Here is a 25,920-nt window from a genome sequence, read left to right as displayed (position 1 = left end):
AAGTCAAAATTTTAAATGTTGCACAGATGGAACATTTTATAAAATTTAGTAAATTTACATTAAAGCGTTAAATTAATTTAACGAAAGTAAACAAAAGTTACAAGCAAATGTTTTTTTTTTCTTCAGGATTTTATTCTCTCATTAATATGATACAATAAATAAATTTTGGTTCAATTCCAATGATTTAGTTTAAACAAAACTTGTACACAATGAAAATAACTAAAAAGAACTTTGAGTTAAGAGGTTTTCAATGTTTTTCTTTAGTATATTATTTTACAGCATGTTAAAAACCTAACAGTGCAAGAATCGTGTAACTGTTTTTCCCCCACTAAATTTTTCAAACATTTTTCAGGTTGTGTAAAATATAAGTTTATGATTGATTCCCATCAATCCCATAGTTTTAATCTTATTGATTTCCATAGCTTTAATAAAATTTGTACATAATTAAATAATAAAAACTAAAAATAACAAGCAAAAATAAAAACAGCAAATAAAAAATTTAATGCAAATAAATAGAAAGGACTCTCAACTTTGATTTTGTCGAGACTTTGTTTTTATATTATTTTGCAGGATGAAAAAAATATAAAATTAAAAGAATCTAATGGTCTGTTAGAAAAAAAGTTCCTAAAGCCATAACAAAAAAAATTAAGAAGTAAAAATAATAATGAAGAGTTTGTGTGTTTCTTTTATAACCCTAGAGCCGTTTATGATAGCACCCTGAAAGTTGAACATAGGATGGAAGGGAGAATTCCAGACCCTGTTATCAGAAATCAAATTTAAATTAATCCGTTCGGAGGAGACATTTGAAAGATGAATATTTTTTTTTCATGGTATGATCTTTTGCAAACAATTTTAATTTTAGTCAGTGTCATTTTCCGGGTGCGGAAATGCACCGTTCTGTTAGCGTCATGGAAACCGGATTGATGAAAAAAATTTAGCGTCCATTAAAAATGATCCCTACCGCTATAGTTATGAGTAGAGCCCGGATTTTGATGACCTAAAAAAACTCAATTAATGCTCTTAAAAAGTGCAAAAAAATGCCCTTACAAACTGCAAAAAATGCCCTTAAAAGTGCAAAAAATGCCCTTAAAATGCGAAAATTGCGCTAAAAATGCCTTATGACATGACTTAAATAGAAGTAAAAATATTGAACTAAAACAAGGTTTTACTCTTTAAAATTATTATGAGTCGTTTCAAAAAATATAAAGCAATGCAATACTTGTTCTACGTTCATTAAAGTTTGAAAAATATGTTTTATATCCTAAAATAACAACAAAAAAAGGAAAATATATTGACTCCAAAACATTTTCATTTTGTACAGAAACTTTAATGAATATAACAACTTCCATCTCATAATATTACTAAATATCAGAATTACATTGGACTATTAAATGTTTTTTGATATTTTGAAATGTAAACGAGCGTCTCTTGTCTTAAAGCAACTTTTTATTCCTGGAGAAGAAAATTTCCTAGAAAATTGTAATGCTCTAAACTATACAAAACAGAGAAAATGGGAAAGCTGTAACAAAGAATTACTTCTAAAGATTTTATATCAATCAATAACATAGTGAAAAAACATAATGGCATGCAGGTGGTATTGAGAGCTACAATATGAAATTTAAAATTATAAGACAAATATTGCATTTCATGTAATAAAAATGCCCCAATAAATAATGAAAATAGGAAAAAATTAACAAAAAGCTTAAAAAATGCTTTAAAATGCAAAATACGGTCCAAAATTTGGAAAAAATGCCCTATAAATCTTAAAAAATGCTCTAAAGGACAGAAAATGTCCAAAAATGCAAAAAAATGCAAATGTCATCAAAATCCGGGCTTTAGTTATGAGTAAAAACAAATTTATCAATTATGAATCATAGAACTATTTTCTATAAATAAACGAGCAATTATGCTTTTTGTTTAAGTTAGCATTTAATTTTATATCATAAAAGTAGTTAGCTTTAAAAAATGAGAGAAGAGATTTGTTTGTTTGAGATGCTTAATTTTTTTCTGACTTAACTTTTAACTCTGTAAAAATTGAGAAATAGTTTCATAGTGTACTCTGACTGCAACAAGAGTTCGTAAATCTGTCTCAGAGATTATCAAGAAGAGTTCTCTAAATAAGAACATCACACAAATATTTTGAATACAGTTTAATCGACTTATTTGTTTTGTTTATTTTTTGTTTTTATATTTTTTCCTGTTCCCTTGTTTGACCTTTTCCGCATTGGGTGCGAAAGTGTGCACGATCGCTGGAAGAGGTTTTAACAGTCTCTCCTAAAGGTTTTCTTCCAACACGAATGGAAAAAAATTCCGTGCCTTCCAAAAATGGTCGGAAATAGAGATTATGTAGCTACTGATTGAGAAAATTTTTTTCAAAATTAAATTTTGTTTCATCAGCTTTTAGAAATTCTATTTTAGCGTTCATTGTAATAGCAATAGATTTAAAAAAAAAAAATTTTTTTTCAAGCCACTTTCATCGGAGTTTACTATGAGGCACTTGCGTTGCTTTTTGATTTTCACAGCACTATTGTTATGATTAAATTTAAAAACACTTTTTCTTTTCAAAGAATTAAAAAATAATATTAGTGATGTTTGCAAGCTTACAGTATTATTTTTTATGGCGTAATATGCGTTTGAAATGTGAGAATGCATAACATTCATTTATTTATTCATTATTTACTTTTTTTTTACCCATACAAAGAACTAGCATTCAACTAGTACTAAAATAAAATTAGAATTCTCAAAAAAGAACCTTACGTTTTTGAAGAACACTTAAACGGAGAAAATTATTTTAATTAACTTTCAGATAAAAATTAATTTAACCCTAGACTGCTTTCAGTTGCATATTTTATTCTGATATTTTGTTTTTTAATAAATTAGACAGCCCACGTGATTCGAATGAGTGATGACAATACAATAAAAAAGATATTGTTTTTTAGATCCACGGGAACAGGAAGGCCGTGGGTAGAGATGGAGTCTGATTTTCTTACAATGAATGAAAAGAATTGGAAATCAAAAATAAATAGGAATTCGTTATGGAGAAATCTTCAGAGGAAGGAATTGGTCAGCAATGGGCTGCCTGTCTGGCCGGATGATTTTCTTTTAATTTGACATTAAAATCAATATCTTAATAGGATATCTCTTACTGTAATGTTCATTCACTATTCTTCTGTGTCTCATACATTTTAATAAAATCTAAGTTAGTTAAGTTTCTAAATAAAAATGGCTCATATCAAATTTTAACTCTGTCGTTGCATTTCTGTGCTCTGCAGAGCGGCATTTATCTACAAATTTAATTCGGTTATAATTCTCAAATTTAGTTTTTACCATTGCACTCCCTGTACATTTCTTACACCCCTTCATCATTTCCTAAGTCTTAAAGTTCTTGCGCAGCAAAACAAAATATAATGTGAAATCGAACAACCAAAACAAATATAGGGGCTTTTGATATATAGAGGTTAGGGGGCTAGGCTGACGCACATCGACCCCGATGATGGTTTCGCAATAATTGCTGTTTCTTGTCATAAAACAGTTGAAATTATTCAATTAAAAATATGTACTAAAAAGAACACTTGTGCCACTTCAAAATATTTCCCTTATTATGATACAATTAAAATCCAGAAGTGAACATAAATCATTTTTTGGAAATAACATTCAAAACTAAAAGTGCACATTGTTATAACAAATTTGTTGAGTTCGAAACTCTATTTGAATATTTTTTTTCTTACCAAACGGATGGATGCATATTCTAAACACAATTTTTGCATTCATCACATTGTGCATGAAAATGAAAGTTAAGTTCTAAATCATTTAACGAATCTCTTTAACTGCAATTCATAATGGTTGGTGTTGGTTGGTTGGTGTCGTATCCTCTATTGAATCATATTTCATGGTGTGCTTGAATAGTTTTTGTTATTTCTATGGCATTAAAAGAATACAAATCCTCTTCTGTGGGGTAGTTTAAAAAGGTGAAGGCCTGCAGCGACTGCAGGGCAGTTAAAAACATGATAGGGTGTCAGTTCCACATTAAGACAGTTGCCACAGTTTTGATATTTTCTAGTCCCATCTGCAGAAATTTTCATGTTTTTATGATGTTTTGTTCTTAGTCTGATGAGAGTAGTGGCTGTCTTCCTATCGATGTCAAGATTAGTTATTTGATCGTGGGCTTTGATTTTTAAAGGGGTGAGTAGTCTTGACTTTGCAAAAGCATTTGCATCTGCCAACGTGGTTGGGATTGAATTTTGATTTAGATCTCTGGCATTTTTAGCCAAGGAATCAGCTATTTCATTGAACTCTAGGTTCACATGGGCGGGAATCCACTGCAAGAAGCAATTTTTCCGGAGACGCTGAAGTTGTCCAAGTTGTTCTATGATATTCAGGACAAGGCTTGAGGTACCTTTGCTGAGGGCCTGTAATACAGACCTGCAGTCGCTGAAGATGGTGATACCACTAAGCTGCTCCGAAGGTTCAAGATTGATGTACGTTTCGATAGCCGTAGAAATGGCTATCAATTCTGCCATAAAATTAGATGCGATTTTTCCAGCACCTCTCGAAACGGATCATCAGGTAGGAGCAGTACCACTCCCAATTCATAATAATATATTAATATAATATTCAATTCATAATAATATATTTATATAATTAGCGCCAAAAGATAATAATTATGAAACGTTAAATAATATCAGACACCGATTTTAATAAATTTATCTTAAAATGTAACGTATAGTTACACAATTCTAACAATAATAATAATAAAAACAATCCTCCGAAACTTTTGATTTAGAAATTAATCAAAATCAAAAACGTTATAATAGCAGTACGGGTAATTTTAACTTTTAAATTAAGAAAACAAAAATATTTATAGGATAACGATAACTTTATGACTTATATCAATTTTATGCTGATGACAACCGAAACAATATGAAAATTAATGTGGGAAAACTGGATCCGACCATGTGACTTTTCAGCCAATGACAATGTATTGACAATAATGGAAAATTGAGACACTATCATTAGTAGTAAGAAATAAATTGAAATATAAATTGAACAGCACATTTAAAACCAAATTCTTTCTCAATATCCACCAATTCTGGGTCACAGGCGAATATAAAATAAAAGTATACATTAAAAGAAAGTTATTAATAACATAATTTGAAAACCAGTTTTTCAATAAGGTAAATAATTTTTAATCAAGCGTTCTCCAGTTGTGTAATAACTTTTTCACTACGTTCGAAAAAAGAACCGAAAATCTTTCTTCATACAACCCTTCATTAAACTAATTGATTCTTTACAATTCTATAGAGTTATTTGAGAGAATCGAATCATTTTGAGAGTATAATTATTTGAAAACTGGAATTAAAAGAACACCTCTGAATCATTAAAGATGTTATTTCGCACAAGTATAAGAGAATCATAGAATATTTCTGCTGTTTTAATGATAGGCTTGATTCTGCGGGGAAATTTCGAACAAATCTGAGCAATTTATTAAGAATGCGGTTAAGAGAGTATCTTATCAAAATGAAAAAATATTCAAATGAATGCTAATTATGCAATAATTAAGATTTTAATTAAAATAATTGTTGTAATTATTAGCAAAATAAGGATGACAGCTATTTTAAATTAGTATTTAATATGCACTTAGAAATAAAAAGAAAATATAGATAATTAAAAACTCAGATATACAAGAGCGAAGTTGCCAGATTACAAAGTACAACTCTGCAAGATAAACAAGAATAGAGCGTGGCTCGCTGATAGAATGCCCGATTTATAACAATAATTATGTAAAACAAGTCGGATTTCGTTTACCTTATAAATTACAGAATAATAAACTTTATTTAAAGTCAATGATTGCTATGATTTTTATATGTGGTTAACGTTTTTTATTTAACTCTGCGTCGTTTTTCTTACATTTCGTGAATAAAGATACTATTTAGTAAATATTTGTACGTATATTTTTTTATATTTAATTTAATAGAAATCGAAAATTTTTATTAATTATAAACTATGAAATTTTCTAAACAATGTTAAATTACATAATACGGCGCAAATTTAAAAAGTCAGAAATACGGAGAATATACGAAGAATATTTTAAGATATGTTTTGTTAGCAAGACAGTACTTCATTAGGAGACACACAGTCTGACAAGACACAGGAGCCTTTCTGTTATACCAAAAACTGACAGTGCAAATAAGCTAAAACAATTAGAAAAATTGAAATGTAAAAGCAACAAACACAATTTAGAAGTGCACGGTAGTAAGACTTAATAATGACTAAATGCCCATTTGTAAGAAAAATAATACAAGTCCATTTTTTTAATATTTAAAAACTTAATCCAATGCAAAACTTAATCCAAAATCTGCGAAAAATGGGAATAAAACATTGATTTGGATAATTTTCATCTAGGAAAAAAAAATTTCGATTTTTAAAAAAAACTTTAAACACTTTTAAAATATTTTAGTTATTTGTCCGTTCTAAAACTCAGATAATTCTTTCACGGTCCGATGGCATTTATAGTTTGAAATTATAGCTTTGCTTCAAGAATAAGGCACTTAAACTGTGGCTTTTTTATTTTCCTTGGCGAAAGAGCTTCCAAAAACCATGTTAAGCTATCGACCCTGTTCAACTAGTAGTCCATATTAGTAATCAAATTATCCATAAACGTTCCAGAAAAAAAATCAGACGAATGTTCGACAAACGTTCTAGAATTAAACTCTAAAACTACTTAACAAACGTGAGAGGTTGTCGAAAACAGTCAGAAAAGAAGTCATTGAGAACGATTGGCGGTATATACAAATCATTATAACCTCAGGATTGGCATTCTGAGATTTCATTGTTTTCGCCAAAAGGTGAAAGAAAAAAAAAGAACGCTGAACGAAGTATGATAATTGGGCAATAGGCAGAAAGTGGTTTTTACTCATTGGGCGTTCATCCAAATGAATAAAACATGAAATAAAAAGTTCTGAGGTAACAAGTGACAGCTGTAGCTCAGTAAAGAAACAGTCAGCAAGTAAATCTGTCAGTTTCTGTTACGATTCTGGGATTGAAAAGTGTGCAATTTAACAGTTCAAAAATAGATTTAAAAAAAAATTTATCTCAATTTTTTTTCTTCCTTCATCTGAGATACGACAGTTATTTTGTTTCTTTATGTATGTAAATAAAATAAGAAAGTGACCTTCAGAATTTTTTTATTTTATTCCAAATTAAATTATTTTGTTTTGACGCTGGTGAATAAGTGATGTGGAAGTAAATGTGAAATGCTTAATAGCAAATGACACACAGTATCTAAATTACGAATGAGCGTAATGTTTATTCAGAATACGGAACTTTCAAAGCAACAGAGTAAAAAACAAGTCTTTTTCACAAGCCTAGAGCAAGTAAACTCAACGATTACTTTTTTTATTAATTAATTTATGTACTTAATTAGTTATTTATTGGAACACAAAACAAGAGGACATTGTGAAAAAATAGTAACAAATAAATAATAGAGAATTTACTTACGGATAAGTACCAATGGAGCAGTTACTTCCTGAAAATGGAATAATTTCTTTTGGTGCTTAGAAATGATTTATTTATTTATTCTTTTTTTTACGGTTTCTATAACCATTGTTTCATATATGTTTCGTCAAATTATGGAGTTAAAAACATCACTCAAAGTGATTAACCTTTGTCAATATTTTTAAATTCATTCTAATACTATCTCTTAAAAGTCTATGCCTTCCAATTTCGATTTTATTTTATTTTATAACCGTCGCTGAACAGCGGCCCAATTTTTCGGGTTTACGACAACTAATGTTCAACTCCGTAGCCTTGTCATTTTGATTCCGATCCAGAAGACAAGGAAACTCCTGGATAAAGTATTGGAGGAAATTTGCATTCGTGGTGGACTTTTTGATGGAGCTAACCCGCATTTGCGTTGCATGGAGAAGGAAACCATGAAAATCTAACACGGTTAGCCTAACGGCAAGGGGACTCTAACCCACGATCCTTCTACCACGATATTTCACGTCAACACTGTGGTCGGTGCAAGCCGGATGAGGGACTCGTATCGACTGGGATTCGAACCCGGTTCACCTGCTTGGAAGGCGAGAGCTCTATCCCCTGAGCCATCACAGCTCTTTCCAAATTCAATTGAAACAGCATTAATTGAATAACGGCAATTGAATTGAAACAAATAATAATTGAAGCCGCGATGGCTCAGGGGATAGAGCGTTCGCCTTCCAATCAGGTGAACCGGGTTCGAATCCCAGTCGATACGAATCCCGCATCCGGCTTGCACCGACCACAGTACTGACTTGAAATATCCACAGTGGTAGACGGATCATGGGTTGTTTGAGTCCCCTCCCCTTCAGGCTAACCATGGCAGGTTTTCATGGTCTTCCTCACCATGTAACGCAAATGCGGGTTAGCTCCATCGAAAAGCCCTCCTTGAAGGCAAATTTCTCCCAATATTTGATGCAGGAGTTCCCTTGTCTTCAGGATTGGGTTCAAAATGACAAGGCTACTGAGTTGAACATTAGTAGTCGTAAACCCATAAAAATTGGGTCGGCTTTTCAACGACGGTTATAAAATAATGATTGGATAACGAAACAATTATTGTTCTGAATTTCTAACAGTTATTCGGGACAGTTATATTCAATTTTGTCTATCTTTAGTTAACAATCTCAGTGTTAACCCCTAAATCTGGCCACATAAAAAGCACTCGAAAGTCTCGTCTTTAATTATAAACCATTTCAAAACGATGAGGCTAATTCAGTACTCATTTTTTAAAAATACATTTGTCAGTTTATTCAGTATATATATAGATAATTAAAAACNTATATACTGAATAAACTTATATATATATTTTGAATAAATTTATTTTATTATATAAATAAAAAAAAGTGCTTAGTACCTTGTGGAATCTGAGGGTCTATGGCGACGACACTCTTAGTAGCCGATGTGCTCTTGAGTGCCATCTTGTAGTACTCCATCTTGGTGACAGGGGATGCCCTGCTCCATGCCCCCATCTCCTCCTGACTCCTCAATGATGATGATGATGAATATGGGGAAGGGTATGAAGGTCTACTTTCGTACATTTTCTTCGGTGTAAATGATGCTGAATGCTGTAAAAATTTAACACCTGTACACATCTCATAAAGTTTGAAGCGTATTATGTTGTTCATGAAAAAATAATTAAAAAATAAAAATTGTTTCTTAAAACATATTTTTTAAAAACTTGTTACTTTATATTACAAGAAAAAGTTGTTTCAATAAAATAAATATATTATTACATTGCAGTTTTGGTCGTACATTTTATTTGCTTGGAAAAAAAAAACATGTTTGCATTATTACATCTTACCCAATGAAATTTTACTTCGATCATTTTTATTAAAATAAGTAGAGATATTGTTAAAGTCTAGAAAAAATTTAAAAAAAAAGAAAGAACGATTTATTTTAATATTTACATAAAAAAAGTCTGAGCAAAACTATTATTCTACCACGTATACCACCAACTAGTGAATTATGGATCAAAAGAATCCTAATGAAATTTATTATTTCAAAATACATCTCCCACACATTTAATATTTAACTTAATATTTTGCTTCCAAAGTTATTATAAAATCAAACATAAATTTAAATAAAGATTGACCAAAAAGTTTTAAATGTATATATTAAATTAATTACAATGAAATTTACAACTATCAAAATCTAGAATCGAACACTATTGTTTCATACAAGAGTTTGCAAAAAATTATGAAATATTAAAATAAGAAGTTGTGCTGTGTTTAGGTCGTAATTATAATTTTTATGATAAAATAATTAAATAGCAAAGAAATTATTTTCGAATAGCAACTTAAATAAATAAAAATAGTGCGTGGGGTCCCTCCGCGCGGAAGAAGTGAAACTTCGTAATGTGGAAATGAAAATAGGAAGGGGTAGAAATTGATTTTTGGTGAAATCATATTGTTTCTTTAAGACAAACTTTATTAACAATACTTACAATTCACAATTGATCGCATCTTTTAATTATCATTTTCGAGTGGAGAAATATCCAAGTCTATAACATTTACAATGGGTTTATGATAACTAAAGTAACATACGAAATGTTTGAATTCTATTTTTTCAATATTTCTTGCAAAAACTGCATCAATGGTAGTTACCCCTTTGGTTGTTGGATCATTCCTACCATTTATCATTTCCAATCCAAATTTGCTTTAAAGAAGGTTAATAATGTTTCAGCTTCAGGTAACGAGATATTCACATTAAAATCTCCTGCAAGGATCACAGGCCGCTCACAATAATCAATTTCTTCACCAGCAGCGTCTGCCAGAGCTTGTGAACCTGCAGTGGATAGTGGCAATAAAGATTTTGCAATAAATAATTTAATGTCCCTCATTGCTGCATTTGGTGAAATATAAATGGCAATTAGAAAAGAGAAAGCCTAACAATCAATTGATATTCACAAGAGACGTACCTTGACATAACCTTAAATCCGTCGCATTGTCCGTGGGATTGTTTTCACTCATTTTTTACAATTGTTATCCACCAAGTTCGAAAATAAAAAATACTACCCTTTTAAATTATATGTGTATCAAATCAAACTAAAAAAATATTTATAGAAAAACAATACTTTTATGACTATTATTATTTTTATGTTAATGAGAACCAAAACAAAATGGAAATGAATGAGGGAAAACTGGATCCTACCACGTGATTTCCCGGCTAATAAAAATGTATCGTTAAACGTTTAACGCAACCTTGTTGGAAGTCACATAAAAAGTTTTACTTCAAAAAAATTTTAAAGTTTATTTTTTAAATCTGTTTCCTTTATTTTTAATTTTAATTAGCGTTTCTTAATCCGCCCTTTCGCAAAAACGCGGTTCCTTATTCTGGAGTTTCGAAAAAAAGAATGTATTTTTTTTTTTTTTTTTAAAAGAAAATTTATTTTTGCGACATTTTGTAATGAGGTGATTCACAGTTCGTAGACGAATCAAACACGAAATAAATAAATATCATGCTCGTTAGTAAAAAAAAAAAAAGATTCCATCGAATTTGTCGAACACGGAAGATTATATCCAGACTGTTGCCACCTGATGTGAGAAGAATTTTGTGCCTCGTTAAGTTACAAAATGTAAAACGATCGGCGAAAATGAGAGTTCAGTCACACATAAGCCTAAGATAGATGAAGAGTTATGTTGAAATCCTTTTTATTTCCTCTAGTCGTCATATGATGGATATCCTAGTTGGGAGAGTGAAATATGAGAACGGATAAAAAAAAAAAAAAACAGTTCTAGTAAGTCGCAGGTACAATTCCAAGGTGATATTTCATAAAGTCGTTAATTGATGAGCTACCATTTATTGAGACTAATTTTCGTCGATTTCTCATTGGAATGGTGGCAGCTTCCGTGAAAAGAATGTAAAAAATGCTTTGGAGGCCGTACTTTAATAGACGGAAGAGCTTAAAAAGTTACCGAGAAGTTTTTGATCTAATGATTGTTATATTCCTTACAATACAATTGGAATGATTTGGAGGACATATTTGAAATCGACTTATTGTAAGCAAGAACACACTATGCCCTGTAAGCAAGAACACACTATGCCCAAGCAAGAACACACTATGCCCTGAACAAGTGTACTCATTTTTTTTCAACGAACTGGATTTTTTGAGGGCAATTTAAAAAATATTATCCCAATAAGTTTTTCAATCAAGCTATCATAAGTATAACCACTTTCTTGAAATTGTAATTTTATATCTAGAATCAATAACGCACATTAAAAAAAAGGGAGGAGAAAAAACTTCAGTTTTTTAAACTCCTGAACTGTTTTCGCAATTTGAGCTCACCTCGCTTACTGATTGGGCTCTTGTGCATTTTAGTCTAGCTTTGTGGTAGTCTTTGTAAAAAGAAGTTATGGATGCAACATATGACCACATCTGTGAAACTTTTAATCTTATACAGTTAAATTTATTTAATTGTATCGAATTTCGTAGGCTTAAATTTCATTTGATTAAAAAGGTTCAACTTCATGCAATTTATACACTCTACTAACTATTTATTACACACTACTAACTATTATAACTTATAATTTATACACACTACTAACTACTAACACAATTATAAATTTCAGTGCTTAAAGTCACTCCTTAACAACACGAGTTTCTTACCGCATCTTCTTAGCTCGTGGAAATGCATTTTGCCCTAATTTGCCTTTGTCGGCCACTGCAGTTTTTCTTGTTTTACTTTTTCTCGTTTACTTATTTTTTTTTCTTTTCTGTTTCACTCTCGGCTTTTTTTCCATTTTTCGTTGGCAAACTTTACGTTTTCTGTTTCAAATCTCGTTTTTTTTTTTTTTTTTTTTATTCTCGTCTGGCGAATCTAGAGAATGAGCGCTTTTCTTTGAGCGTTCCAAACATGTAGACTTTTATTACTATCTTAATAGGTTTTTTTTGAAGCAAATAATGTTTTATATCATCAAGTTTCTATTTTTAATTGCATTGTAAAATAAATTTACTGAATTTTTTTGTGTAGTACGTCTGTTCATTGTTATAAATTTCAACGTAACTGAATACTTTCCAACAAGAATATGTAAAGGAATATTCTCGGTATTGCAGGATATATTTTTTTGTTGATGGCGGGCACTTGGGTCTATTTCCCATTGGCCTCAGAATTGCTACTCTCTTATCGTTACCCAGTGAGCACCTATGGCTAAGCCACGGCGGTGGAGTAGCGTCGCCCACGTCATACAACCACAAACCCGTTTATAGGGCGGGTTACATTCACACACAATCACACAGAAGAAAGGACATAGAGAGGACAATGAGAGAGAAAGAAACATCCATGCCCCGACCGGCATTCGAACCCGCAACCATCGGCTCCGCAGTCAGGCACGCTAACCACTCGGCCACCTGGTGGGCATAATGCAAGATATCAAAAACATTCTTTCATGTTAGATTTCACCAAGAAATATCTCTGGTGTTTCACTACACCACTTTTGGTGTTGTTTTGACTTTTTTTCTTTACAGATGGCGCCACTTGAGCTTAATAATAAAGAAAGATTTTGTTTTATTATTTTTTCTTCTTCTTCCCTTTTTCAGTTTATATTTTATTCGCTATGTTGGTAGATGAGTAATATTTTATGTTTGGCAATGTGGCCATTTAAAGGTCAATTACTCATTTATAATTCAATGAAAAAAATCGCAATGTTATGTATAAATCATGCTCTGATAATCAATTAAAGAAATAAAAGTAAATGTCCGGTAAGATTTTGAAAATTTCTTTGTTGTGCTAAGTTGTTATTGTTTCATTTTCCCACATTGTATTTAGTTTCGATAATTTTAATGATATTCTACTTAATTTTTATGATTTTTCCATTATACAAGTTTCATGATTTATTAAAGGTTCATTCCAGGTGTAATGCACCAAAGTTCGCAGCTACAAAATGTACGCATGTTTTTAGTTGTGTCATAATAAAGAGAAGTAATTACTACCCTATACACTAGACTTAAAAGTAGATACACTAGATCATGGCAAACAAGGATAGTATATTCTATAAGGACAGGTATTCTTTGGCCAAGCACTAGACTTTTTTACTATATACAACATAACTGCCTACTTTTTTATATCGGAATGCATTTCAATATTATGATAAAAGTTTTTTCTAATCCTTTTAATCTAAAATTAAAAAACAATACTTTTTCAGTTTTGCAAAAAAAATAATTGTTATTTAGTACATTATTTTCCAAACAGATTTCAAACTATGCGTCAAATATTCTATCATTGAAATGCATGTCCCATAAACTAAACATGCAAATAATCATAATTGGGTATAACATGGAAACTACTACTACTATAAGAACTATTTCCACTTCGAAAAATTTACTAGGAATAACTTTTACCTTTTAGTTTAATCAATAAACAGAGTTATCTAATTACAATAAATATTTACTATCCAGCAGAATTTGTTTTATCACATTTTTATTTGACTGGAAGCAAAAAAATGCATGATGATTTTTCATTTGCCCGTAATTTGTAAATTAAATGCTTTTTTACGCATAAAAAAACTAAAATTTCAACTTCAAACTTGTGTATTATGTTTTGTTTTAGTTCCTTGTATTTACTTATGAAATGAAAAAAATATGTTAGCTTTTTTCATTTTTTTCCCAAAAATATTAGTAAAGGAAGCGGTTAATGTTTATTTTGTTGCTAGAAGTCTGACTCGCTGAAAATGCCGTTTAATGGTTAAATTTAATGGGAATAACATGACCTATGACGTAGGCTATAGTAAACCCAATTGAATAACAATATTTCGTGATGAATTTTATTTGGCTAAACAAAGTATAAACAAAAAAAAATAATTTTTTTCCACCAACTATATGGTATTTACCATATGTCTACAATTCGAATTCATCAAACTATGGAAAGAGGCCAAAAGGGTTTGACAGCATTTAGTTTGAAGTAAATAGAACAGATTTCTCAATTTAGATGCCAAAACTTCCAGGCCAAAATCAACAACTCTTTTCAATGGAATGGACAAACGGATCATTTTCTTGAAATGGAAAGCAAACAAGATCAAAGTCATTCCACTCTTTCGACAAAATGTTTTCTTTGAGAAGACGAAACAAGACAAACAAACGCCGACGAAATTTAAAAACACGAAATAAAAACAGACAACAGGGTGAACAGGCAACGAAAAAAAAAATAATAAAATGAAAAGGAGTAGCAACCTTGAAATATAAAAAACGAAATTGCTAGGTTGGTTTATTTGCAAAATCGAAATAATCTATATAAAAAGAATTCTACGATTTACAATTATATTTTGAGAAAAGAATCATTGGAAATTTTATTTTTTCAGTCGTCAAGCATTTACGAAAGCAATTCAAATCGCTCAAATTTTACAGAAAATTTCTTTTTTGGCGTATACTCTTTAGTAATTGTTCAACTGCTTTTATAAAAAGTTTTTCTTTTGATTTTACAAGTATTTTTTAAGTATTTTTTTAATGGTTTCTCAAAGTTTTATTCCATTTTCCAATCGATATCACAGACAGATTTCAGCAATTTTAAAATTAAATTTTCAATAAAGTTTGAAGTAATTTTTCAGATTGATTTCACCCAGAGGCTTTAGTAAGAGATTTTTAACTTTCCGATTAGTTATGCACAATTTTTACAATCGTTCATTTTCCAAGTATATAAAATCGGTATTCAAAAAAATTATTAAAAATTTCAATTTTAGAATTACCAAGTAAAAGCAGAAATGATAAACTTATATACTACGAAAAAAGGATTGATCTCGATTATTCACATTTATCACATAAATACCTTAAAAATAACTTTCTTTTTTTTTTTGTAATTTGAAGTTGAAATTGTTCCAAAACTTAAAACAATCTTAATTATTTATTTCCACGAAAACAACTTAAAAGTAAAAATTAATATTTTAAAAAAATTGTTTTTGAAACGGATTTTTGAAATATCGTCTTGTGAAATATGATCAAATCATGAGTATTTTGAGTTCTAACTTTTTACTTAAAGCCTTTTTTTTTAAAATTAATTTTAAAGTTGCCTTTCTATTTAACAGTATAAACACATTTAAGAAACAAATGTTAAGAAATTCGAAAAGGAACATTAGGATTACTGGAATTATAGCCTAAAGACAATTCTTCAGACTTACTTTTTATAAATTCTCATCAGTGTTATCATTTCGAACAGTATATCATCACGTATAATTTAATATTGCAGTCAAGGAAAATGACAAAAAATGTTCCCTCTAGAGTCAAAAACTAAACAACCCTGAAAACCTTTTTTGTTTGGAGCGAAGACGAAAGTACTACTTTATCAGTTCGAAAAAAAATACACCTTAACCAAATACTATTACTCCCCCTTCCAAAACTTAGAGTTTTTATATTTTATTTTAAATAGTTTTATTCCGGTGTCGGCACTATTACTGTTGTCTTTTAATTAGAGAACTATCGCGATTGTTGTCATTTTAAAGAAACTGTTTTCCTCAAAAAACCGTTATCTTTTTTTCTTCTTTTTAAAACATTGTCTTGGTAAGCCTGCTTGGTAGGGCACTGGGTCCATGTCCAAGAGGGCGTGGGTTCGATCCCCGTCGGTCGAAGACTCCCGTATAGAAAAGGGTGACTGATGCACGTTAAATCTGTCGAGTCATAAAGTCCTCCATGTTCCCATAACAAATCATACCTCTGAGGGTACTGATCCAGGAGTTTCCTTGTCTTCTGGATTGGTTCAAAATTAAAAGGCTACTGAGTTGAACATTAGTAGTCGTAAACCCATAAAAATGGGTTTACGACTGTTTAACTACGGTTATAAAATAAATACTAATAAATGATTCAACAAATTTCATTATTGTAGAAAATTTGTACGCTAATATTGGACAAAACTAAGTAGCATACAGTATCACGAACTAGTTTTTCCCCTTTTCTTATCCACTCTATTGTTTCGGTCCCCCAATACAAAAGATCATTAAATTCTCAACTGAATTAAATATAGAAAAGTGCCTTATTTTGTCAAGCTAAAAATTAGGAAGCGATTGTGGATTGTCAACATTTTATAGAATTGTTTTTCTAACAAAATTTCTGTCCCCTTTGTCTCGTTAAAATATAACTTGTTTGTGCTATGCATATCAGGGCACTTTTTCAACCATTCTGCAATAATAAGTTTAAAGTATATAATAAGTATAAGTATACAATAAATTTAAAGGCAAATAATCCGATGGAAAATCTGAGTATAGACTAATATTTTTTACCTCTTTTTTTATCTATCAATATTTTTTTTTATCGATTTTTGATCTATAGATTAATATTCTTTCTCTGAGATCGCTCATCCAAAATTCAAGCCATTTTCAATACCCCTATTGGCTATCAATTTTTTTTACTTTCTTCATATCACACTATTACAGGGCATCAAAATTCCAGCCTAATTTAATGTACATACATTAATAATATGCTTTTATATTGCCAAATTGAAAAATAGAAAACGGTGAAAAAAATTTTTTATTGACTTGGTAACTTTTGTAAACTATATTTTTCCATACCCTTATTTCTTATCAATTCCTTTGGCTTTCAATGCTTATCAAAAGGACATCAGAATTCCAATCTAATCAAATATAATTTTAAAGCTAAAAATGGGAATTCCATCAATATCGTAACAAAAAAAAATTCTTTTACAACAAAGCGCACCCATTAGGTCGAGTCGCAGATGGAAAAAAGAGGCCCCAATAAGCTGGTCTACTTAGTAGCAAGGCCTAGGCCAGATTCGATGTTATCCAGCCTAATCTAACTACTGGGGAAGAAAGTAGATGGCAAGATTATGAAGTCTGTCTCCCAGTCTGGGGTTTTGATAAACGCGAGGGAGACGCCTTGGCTTTATGCCACGCGTGTTGTCGCTCCGTCTATCTACACAGGTGCTATATACTCAACACAAAGAAGGTACAAACTGATTTTTTTTTTTTTTTAAAAAAGGTTGTTTTGTTCCTTTAATGTTGTGACGAGATTGAGGTTGCGGAATCTAAAATTAGACGTTCGATGAAGAAAAGAAAAAAAATGTAGCAAAAATGTGAGTTAGATGCCGGTGGATATGCCATATCTCGAGATGGGGGTGACTCAACGCGAACATTCCTAATTTTTTGTTATTCTTAATTATGTGGGAATTTTTCTCTCATTAGTCGTCTTAGAAGATTCTTTGAACTCAGTGCACTTTCGCTATCGTAAACCGCGTTATAATTTCCTGTCTTTTGAAATAATCTGAATCATTCCCAATAAATGCGGTCGATTGATGGATGACATTTGTAATGAGTTGTTTTATTTACTTAAGATAGGAACAAAATGACGTGATTTGTTTACATTCATTTATATACAAACATCGAAAAATTAGAAAAATGTTTATTGATACTGCATAAAAACATATGTCGTAGAATTTACAATCAGGGTTGCGGTCGGAGTTAAATTTTGTAGAAATCTGAGTATGAAAAACTTTTTAAACACCAACTCCGGTTAACTAAAAGGCCTTTTCCCTCGCCATCTTGAATTCTTTGGTTCTGAACAAACGTTTGATAATCTAGCATTCTTCTACAGCAATTTTTAGAACTTCTTTTTTTTTTAACAATAAAATTTTGATGTCAGTAGTTTGAGTAAGTTATTTAAAACTAGAAATTAATTCGACTGTTTTTAGATTTTTAATAAATAGCTTAATTTGTGTGTCTTTTTAGTTTTTTAAATTTAACTTTATTAGTCTAAACAAATGAAAACAGATCTGAATAATCAGGGATCTGTCCAGACTTTTTGTGAAGGGTCCGGTTTTCGTGAAATTGTGAAAAAATTACTCACATTCTTTCTACCAGGGTCCGCTTTTATGAATTTGTGCAAATAGGGTCCGTTATTGCAAAAAAACTTTCTCAATGAGTTTTTAAATTGGACATACGGGAATTATGCTCAACACTGTAAAATTATAATTTAAAAAAATTAATTTTAAAAAATAAACAACAATTGCAGCTACTAAATTAGCGATGCAACATACAAATATTTGGTATTTAGTCTATACTGCTGAACGCCGAATATTCATTTCGGAAAGAATCGTCTGCCGAAGACAAAACTTAATTCGTTTACATCCATCTTTCTTGTTTTCAGCCCTGGGAAGGGTTTATTCGATTAAAAAAACAATAATGAAGATGAACAAATTTGTGAAGGGTCCGATTAAAAGAAAAATCATTTTGTGAAGGGTCCATTTTTAAGTTAAAATATTTTGTGAAGGGTCCGTTTTTATAAAAAGATATTTTGTGAAGGGTCCGTTAACGGACCCAAATTTCTTCTAAACAGACCCCTGATAATGCTAAAAAATTTTAATACAAATTAAGAAAAAGTAAGCTATTCATCACAAATCTAAAAACAGTCAAATGGATAATACTAAACTGTTTATTTCAGAATTAAATCGGTATAATTATAAGAGGAGAAGAAATAGCGAACCTTATATACAACGCACCTTAAATCTCAAATTCTGGATTATGAATCAATAGTATGGGAATGATTGTGATAAAAACGAATCTTACAAGAATGAATATTATGAGAATGAATATGATTCATACGTTATTAAACTTAATTAATCTTGCTTGATAACTTTTCAACTTATGCTTGGTTAATCCTTTCGGAGAAAAAAAAGAGCCCAGAAAGTAATTGAACCTTATTGAAAGATCTACAAATAAATTATAAGTTATCTTTTGGTGTAATTTCAAAGCCAATTTTATTCATCTATACTGCAAAAAATTTATTTATGGAATTAATTAAAAAATCCTAATTAATAGGATATGCAAATGACTTTAGTGTATCATTCTGCTATAGTTTTAGTTCATGAATGTTCACTGCATATTCATGCAATACAGTTTATGAATATTCACTAAAAAATCTTCTTGCCATAAGATGTTTATGTGTGAGTGAGATTATCTATAAATTTTATTTTTTTAATAACAAAACACAATTTTAATGTTTTGAACAAATGAATACATGTTTCGATTGTTAAAATTTCTTATAATTCTTAATAACTATCTATTCTAAAATTTCTCTTTTCTTAACTATTATGCAATAACATAAAATGTAATTTCAAATAATAAAAAAAAACTTTTAACTCCTATCGTATTTTAAACGATTGTCACTTCAAGAGGAAGAAAGTCACCCCAAAAGTCCTCCATGAAGGCAAATTTTTCCCGTTATATGATCCAAGAGTTGACTTGTCTTCTGGATTGCGTTCAAAATTACAAGGCTATGGAGTTGAACATTAGTAGTCGTAACCCCCTCCCCTCCAAAAAAAATAATAATAACAAATTGTGTTGGCTGTTTGACGATGGTTATAAAATGATAAGGATTATGAAGGATTGAAATCCATAAGATACCGGAACAGGAAGTGAAGTAGTGCAAGTCGCAACTCTTCTATTAAGAGAAAGCTGAACTTACAGTTTTATTCAGAAATTTCACATTAAATGTGTGTAATTTTTTACTGCCTCTTTCAAAAAACATTTAAAGAAAGTATTACTAAAAAATAATCCTTAATATATATATATATAACCTACTTTTAAAATATAGAAAATATGGGGGGTTGAAAAGATCGGAAACTGCACCTTTGTCATCTTTTGCTTTTTTCTCACGCGGTCTTTCCAAAAGAAGCTTACACAACATCATTGTTCGTAAACTGGGTCTGAGTTAAAGCAATAAAAAAATCTCAAATTTTACTTCCATTCTTTATAGCAATATTTTAAGACTGTTTTTCAAAGGCTCTTTACCAAATAATAATGATATGTTTATAAGTGTTGCGAGTTTACAACAATTAATTATAGCTGTTAGCAACATAACGCATTTAAGAAAAGGTATTCCTCAAAAATTCCAGTTTTCCCCATCTTTAGCGCCATCTATGCTAATAATGATACTGGCACAAAATGTAAGAGTGAAAAAAAAAAAATTCACAATTGCAAAAAAAAAAAAAAAAAAAAAAAAAAAAAAAAAAAAAAAAAAAAAAAAAAAAAAAAAAAAAACGTTTGTGACTCAATTTTTGATACTTGAAAAATGACTATAAGCTTGCTTTGGAGCCGAAGTTGCTTTGTTCTTTGGCTCGAAGGATAGAACGCTCACCTTCCAATGAGGCGAACCAGGTTCGAATCACAGCGATGGCTGGTCGATTCGAAATACACGTCTGACTCACACCGACCACAGTTAGAGTCCCCTTGCCATTATGCTAACCGTGGGATATTTTCCTCACCATTTAACGCAAATGTGGGTTAGGTCCATCAAAAAGTCCTCAACTAAGTTCTCCCAGTACTTGATCCAAGAGTTCACTTGTCTTCTGGATTGGGTTCAAAATTATAAAGCTACGGAGTTGAAAATTTGTAACTGTAAACTGCGATCAGCTGTTCAATGATGGTTATAAAATAAAATATAAAAATAACGGTCTTGTCTCGGCTCATAAGGATAATTTTCTTCTGAGTGGAAAATCTCGCCAAATGAGCGTTTTTTGAAAAATAAGAATAATTTTTTAAATATTTTAATTATTTGCCTGTACCTATAACCCATATAATTCTTTTCAGTAAGTTATAATTACAGAAGATTATAATTATATATTTCCAAATTAAAGCGCTTAAACTAATTTTTTTTTACTCGGTGAATTAGCTTTGAAAAACACCATTAAACCATACCACCCAAAATTAAAAGGATATGTCAACAAACATTGAAAGGAAGCAGTCAAATTTTACTATTTTTAATAAACATAAACACTTAAAATAAGCTACATTTAGAATATTAAAAGTTTTAGTACAACAAAAGATTTCTTTGTTCTTAATTTAAATTTTCTTCACAAAGCTGTGTATACTTTTGAATTGCATTCATGGGCCTTTTTTCTCATCAGCAATGAAAAAAGAAACTTAAGTGGAAATCCAGTAAATAACATTTATTTTGGGAAATAGAATAATCCTAGGTATTTTAGAATAATAGCTCCTCATGAAGAAAAAGAAAATTCCATTTCCCTCACGCATAATTTGATTTTGAAAGAATATAAATATTTGCATGAAAACCGTTTACATTAACTTCTTAAGATTCAGTCTTTTATTGTTCACAACACTTGGTACAATTTTCTAATTCAAAAAAAAAAGAGATTATTTTAATAGACAGAGTTAATATTTTTATGGAATTTTAGGACTAAGTGACTGTATTGAAGAATAATTTTTCTGCTTGTTAGCCTTTAAAAAACAGCAATCCATTTAAAATATAATGAGTGCGGCCTTTGTTATTTGAAATCATAAATTAGAGGTTAAAAAATTTTTTGATTCGAGTATTCTTTTTTATATCCATTTTATAGAGTTCAAATATTTTATTACTTTTATCTAGTAAATTTTGCTCTGTGATCGGTAAAGTAAAGAAATAATGGCCTATAAAAGATTTAAAAAAATGCTCATATCAATACATTTTTATCGTATAAGTTTATTTTCGTCTAAAAACTATATTTTCCAAAGTAAAAACTCGCTAATTTACATTAATTTCCTAACGCTTACGTGCGTAAGGTTTTTAAATAATTGTGCAAGCATATCTCTAGCGCGCATGCGTCAGTTCAGGTAAACTGTGCATGGGCCCGTGAAAAAATATCAAACTTACGCAAGGGAAAATAAGAGATTATGCAAAAATCCGCTAGTTAAATTCGCTAACCGAGTGGAATATCATTTAACTGAAATCATAAAATAGTAATAAACATTTACAATGCACATAGACGATTTCTACAAAGCAGTAGCATACAGCTCAAGATACTTAACTCTACGTAAAAGTGTGTTGTTTTGTGAGCAGAAAAATTTGGTAGATTTTGATGAATTCAGCTGTAAAGAATGAAGCTTATTCAGATTTGTAGCCGAAAATTGAAGAAATTTAGTTTATGCACGAGGTCCAAAAATGGCCATAACTGACAGTAGTTAACTACACTACTAAGTTAGTAATAATATAGCACGATTCGTTTCTAAATTTCGTCAATACATTTCTTCAAATTCGCATTCCTCGTCCATGTTTTTAGTTTAAAATTCGGCTTAAACAAAAAACTACATTTAACAGTTGTAAACATCGTGTTTGTAGATTTGTCTTTATAGCGTTAATTACGCCAGCATAACGTATATACGTAGCATCTGAAATTAACGAGAGCATGCACAGTTGCTTCAAATCTTACGTACTGTAGCCTACAGAAGCTAACGTAAAACTGCGAAATCTCTCTTTTTAATTAAAATTTGCGGCGACTCGCCAGCGTAAACTATCTAGCAGATATGTAGTTCATTAGTTTTCCCGTATTTATACTTGATTCTCTCCGGTATAAAAGATTAAGAATTCTACTTAACACTGTAGTATTTAATATAACAAGTAAATAAAATTTTATTTTAAAAAAAGTAAAGCGATATTTCGCAAAAAACATTAAGTTCGAATTCAACAACTCTATTATCGAATTTAAAATAGATGTCAGGAAAAAAATTATTCTAATGCATTTAATTAAAATCAATACAGGAATAATAAAATTTCCATTCCAATTTCAATCGTCACTTCGATTAATAACTCCGATAAAGGCTTTTGATATTTTTCCGAATTCGATTACCATAACTAAGATGAAACCTGACAACATCTCAGAACATGAATAGCGTCATTGAATACAAATCACAAACAACCAGATCTAATGGAAGATAAGAAAAATAAATAAATTGGATTAAAAAAGACGACGATAAACGTGTACAAAAATATATTTTTTTTAAAAATAAATAATAATAAGTATGCCAGTGGCGATACTAAATCCGATGTCAAAAAGGGATAGCAAATAACTTATTTTTTTAAATATTTATTTACACAACTTCATTTTAAGTGACAGAGTCTGTCAAATTGCTAAACGCATCAAATACAGATATCTGTATTCTAGGGCTCTTTTCAATAGCCAGGCACTTAAAGATTCTTATGGTGGTGTTGGGAGCAGAGCGGGGGGGGGGGCTTGAGGAGACTCCCCACAGAGGGGGATGCTCTGAAGCACTTATGGAAAGTCCAGACTTTTATCAACAGAGTTATCGTGACGATATTGTTCCATTTTAGTGAAAGGATTAAACATACTTGGAATCATGAGTGGAATTTCATTGTTGAATTTTATCGCCAGACGATTTCTGGGGTCCTTCCGGTTGAAGTGGCTAGAGCCTGCTTTCAGAACTATTTATATTAACCCCTCACCAAACGATTTTTTTAATAATATATTTTTTCTGCATAAATTCTTAACGCTTTCACCTAGGAATCATCCCTCTACAAGTTTCATTGAAAATCAATTTCGGGGTTAAACATGCCTAATTGCCAAAGAATTATGGTTACTTTCTCGTAACACCCATAGCAAACCACAACGTTCCCTCATCCCCCCCTTTTTTTTTCTATCAGTAAAATTGTTATTTTCAGAACACCTGGAGTTAGAAAGTGGCAGATATGACAATCATTCAATACGGCTTAGCTAAAGAACTTTTTGGAAAGCTCAGGAATGTGTGATACATTTTAGTTGATTATTTTGTTAATTAAATTTCTTTTAAAAAAATATTCACAAATTATCATGCATTACAATGCGGGGTCTATCAATTCTGTGCTTTTGACAACCAAGGGACCTAAAATATCGTAACCTAGCACCTAAAATTTATTTTAATTAAACCTGACTTTTTTTTTAATTTCTTTTTTAAGAAAAACACCTGAAAAAATATTTTTCTTAACACAACATTCGACATTCTTTTTAATTCGGATGACCAAACAGCTTGCATAAAAATCCGTTTTTTTACTTTCAATTTTTTGCACTTATCAGTTCTTATTCTCTTATTTATATGTAGATAATATTAGTTTAGAAGTAATATTTGTCTTAAATCCACCAAAAAGGCGAAAGGAGCTAGAACTTATTTTCAGAAGTCATGAAGTAGAATGGAAAATAATTAAAATATAATAATATTATTAAAAATTGTATGTTGTTAATAAGCTGACTAGAATTTTATTTAAATGTTACGTAGTTGTGAAAAAGCATTCAAAAACAAAACAGTATTCCTTTTTTTTTTTTTTTGATTTACAAGCACGTGAAACTTTTAACTTTAAAGTATCGTAATTGTTGAGGAAAACTGGGCAAATTAAATTATTGAATTAGTTAAAATCAAGACAACAAATCAAACCAACTAATGTCTACAGGATGCTTTAATTCAAGCATTTAATCAAGTTAATTTTGATGTGTTAGGAAATTAGAATTTTTAATAATTGTTTTGTTGAATTGCATGAGAATTGTATGAATCGTATGAAAGTGAAGAAAAAAAAGCATTTTAAACGGTTTCAACAGAACGGTGAAAGAAAAATAACATTTAAATGTGTTAAGATTTACTTTTTTTCAATTACAATTTTGTAACATTTATTTCAATTTAACATTTATTACTAGGTTATTATTTGAAATACTAATTTGGTAATAGTCTATATAATATAGAGACTATTAAATATTATATATTATATATGAGCTTTGAAAATATTGAGAACATATTGTGTTCTCAATATTTTCAAAGCTCATGTTTTCCTGCAAATGCATATGTTTTATTTTCAGACGTGAGTTTCGTAACATCATCCATCTCAGACTATTTCTTTGCAATCTTATTCATAACCTTAGCTATCAGAGATATTTTGAAACTTTAAATTATTTATTCTTTCCACGGAATGAAATCAAATTCTTTACCTCGAATCACCTGGACTTTTGATAGAATACCTGATAACGAAAAAATATTTCACCATTAGAAGAGACATTTTTTTTTAAAATCTAGTTCTTTGGATCAACAGAACAATGCGAAATGCTTACATGTTTAATGATGAAAAAAGCAATTGACTAAAAAAAAAACAACCTTTATTTCGTTGGTGACTTTTTTAAATCTAGAGGAAGCTCGAAATGAATACTTAAAAAAATGGGTACCTCTTTAAATGAAAAAAATGGACATAGTAATTAATTCAGTTTTTCTTTCATGAAAACTGTTCTCTTTTTTTAAAGAAACAACTGGTGAATAAAAAGACATAACAGTTGATACCGTTTTCCTTTTATGAAGAAAAATTATTTCGAAGAATAAACTGATGAATAAATGTTCCTAAAAGTTGATTTTGTTTTTCTAACATGAAAATAAATCTTTTTTTAAAGAATAAACTGATGAATAAGTGGACATAACAGTTGATTCCTTTTTTCTTTTTTGAAAAAAAAAATTTTTTTTTTAAAGAGAATAAACTAATGAATAAATTCGTAATGTATAAACCATCAACCTATCCAATCATCCATTTGCATAAATCACTCGACACATTTTAATAAATTCGTCTTTGTTTGTTGTTGTTGTTAATTTACGTCGCACTAGAGCTGCACAATGGGTTATTGGCGACGGTCTGGGAAACATCCCGGAGGATGA

General features: G+C 30.2%; 1 protein-coding gene across 1 annotated transcript in view; it reads right to left on the bottom strand.

Moving 5' to 3' along the window:
- LOC122270190 (uncharacterized) overlaps positions 1–25,920 on the bottom strand; it is a 136,627-nt gene that overhangs the window by 36,756 nt on the left and 73,951 nt on the right. The window contains exon 2 of the mRNA XM_071184066.1: positions 8,891–9,101. Within this exon, the coding sequence (XP_071040167.1) occupies positions 8,891–9,101 (211 nt within the window). The remainder of the gene's footprint in view (positions 1–8,890; positions 9,102–25,920) is intronic.

Source organism: Parasteatoda tepidariorum, chromosome 8, assembly GCF_043381705.1.
Source record: "Parasteatoda tepidariorum isolate YZ-2023 chromosome 8, CAS_Ptep_4.0, whole genome shotgun sequence".
NCBI classification, from domain to species: domain Eukaryota; kingdom Metazoa; phylum Arthropoda; class Arachnida; order Araneae; family Theridiidae; genus Parasteatoda; species Parasteatoda tepidariorum.
The sequence above is the reverse complement of the archived record's forward strand: the minus strand, read 5'-3'. Positions and strand labels throughout refer to the sequence as shown.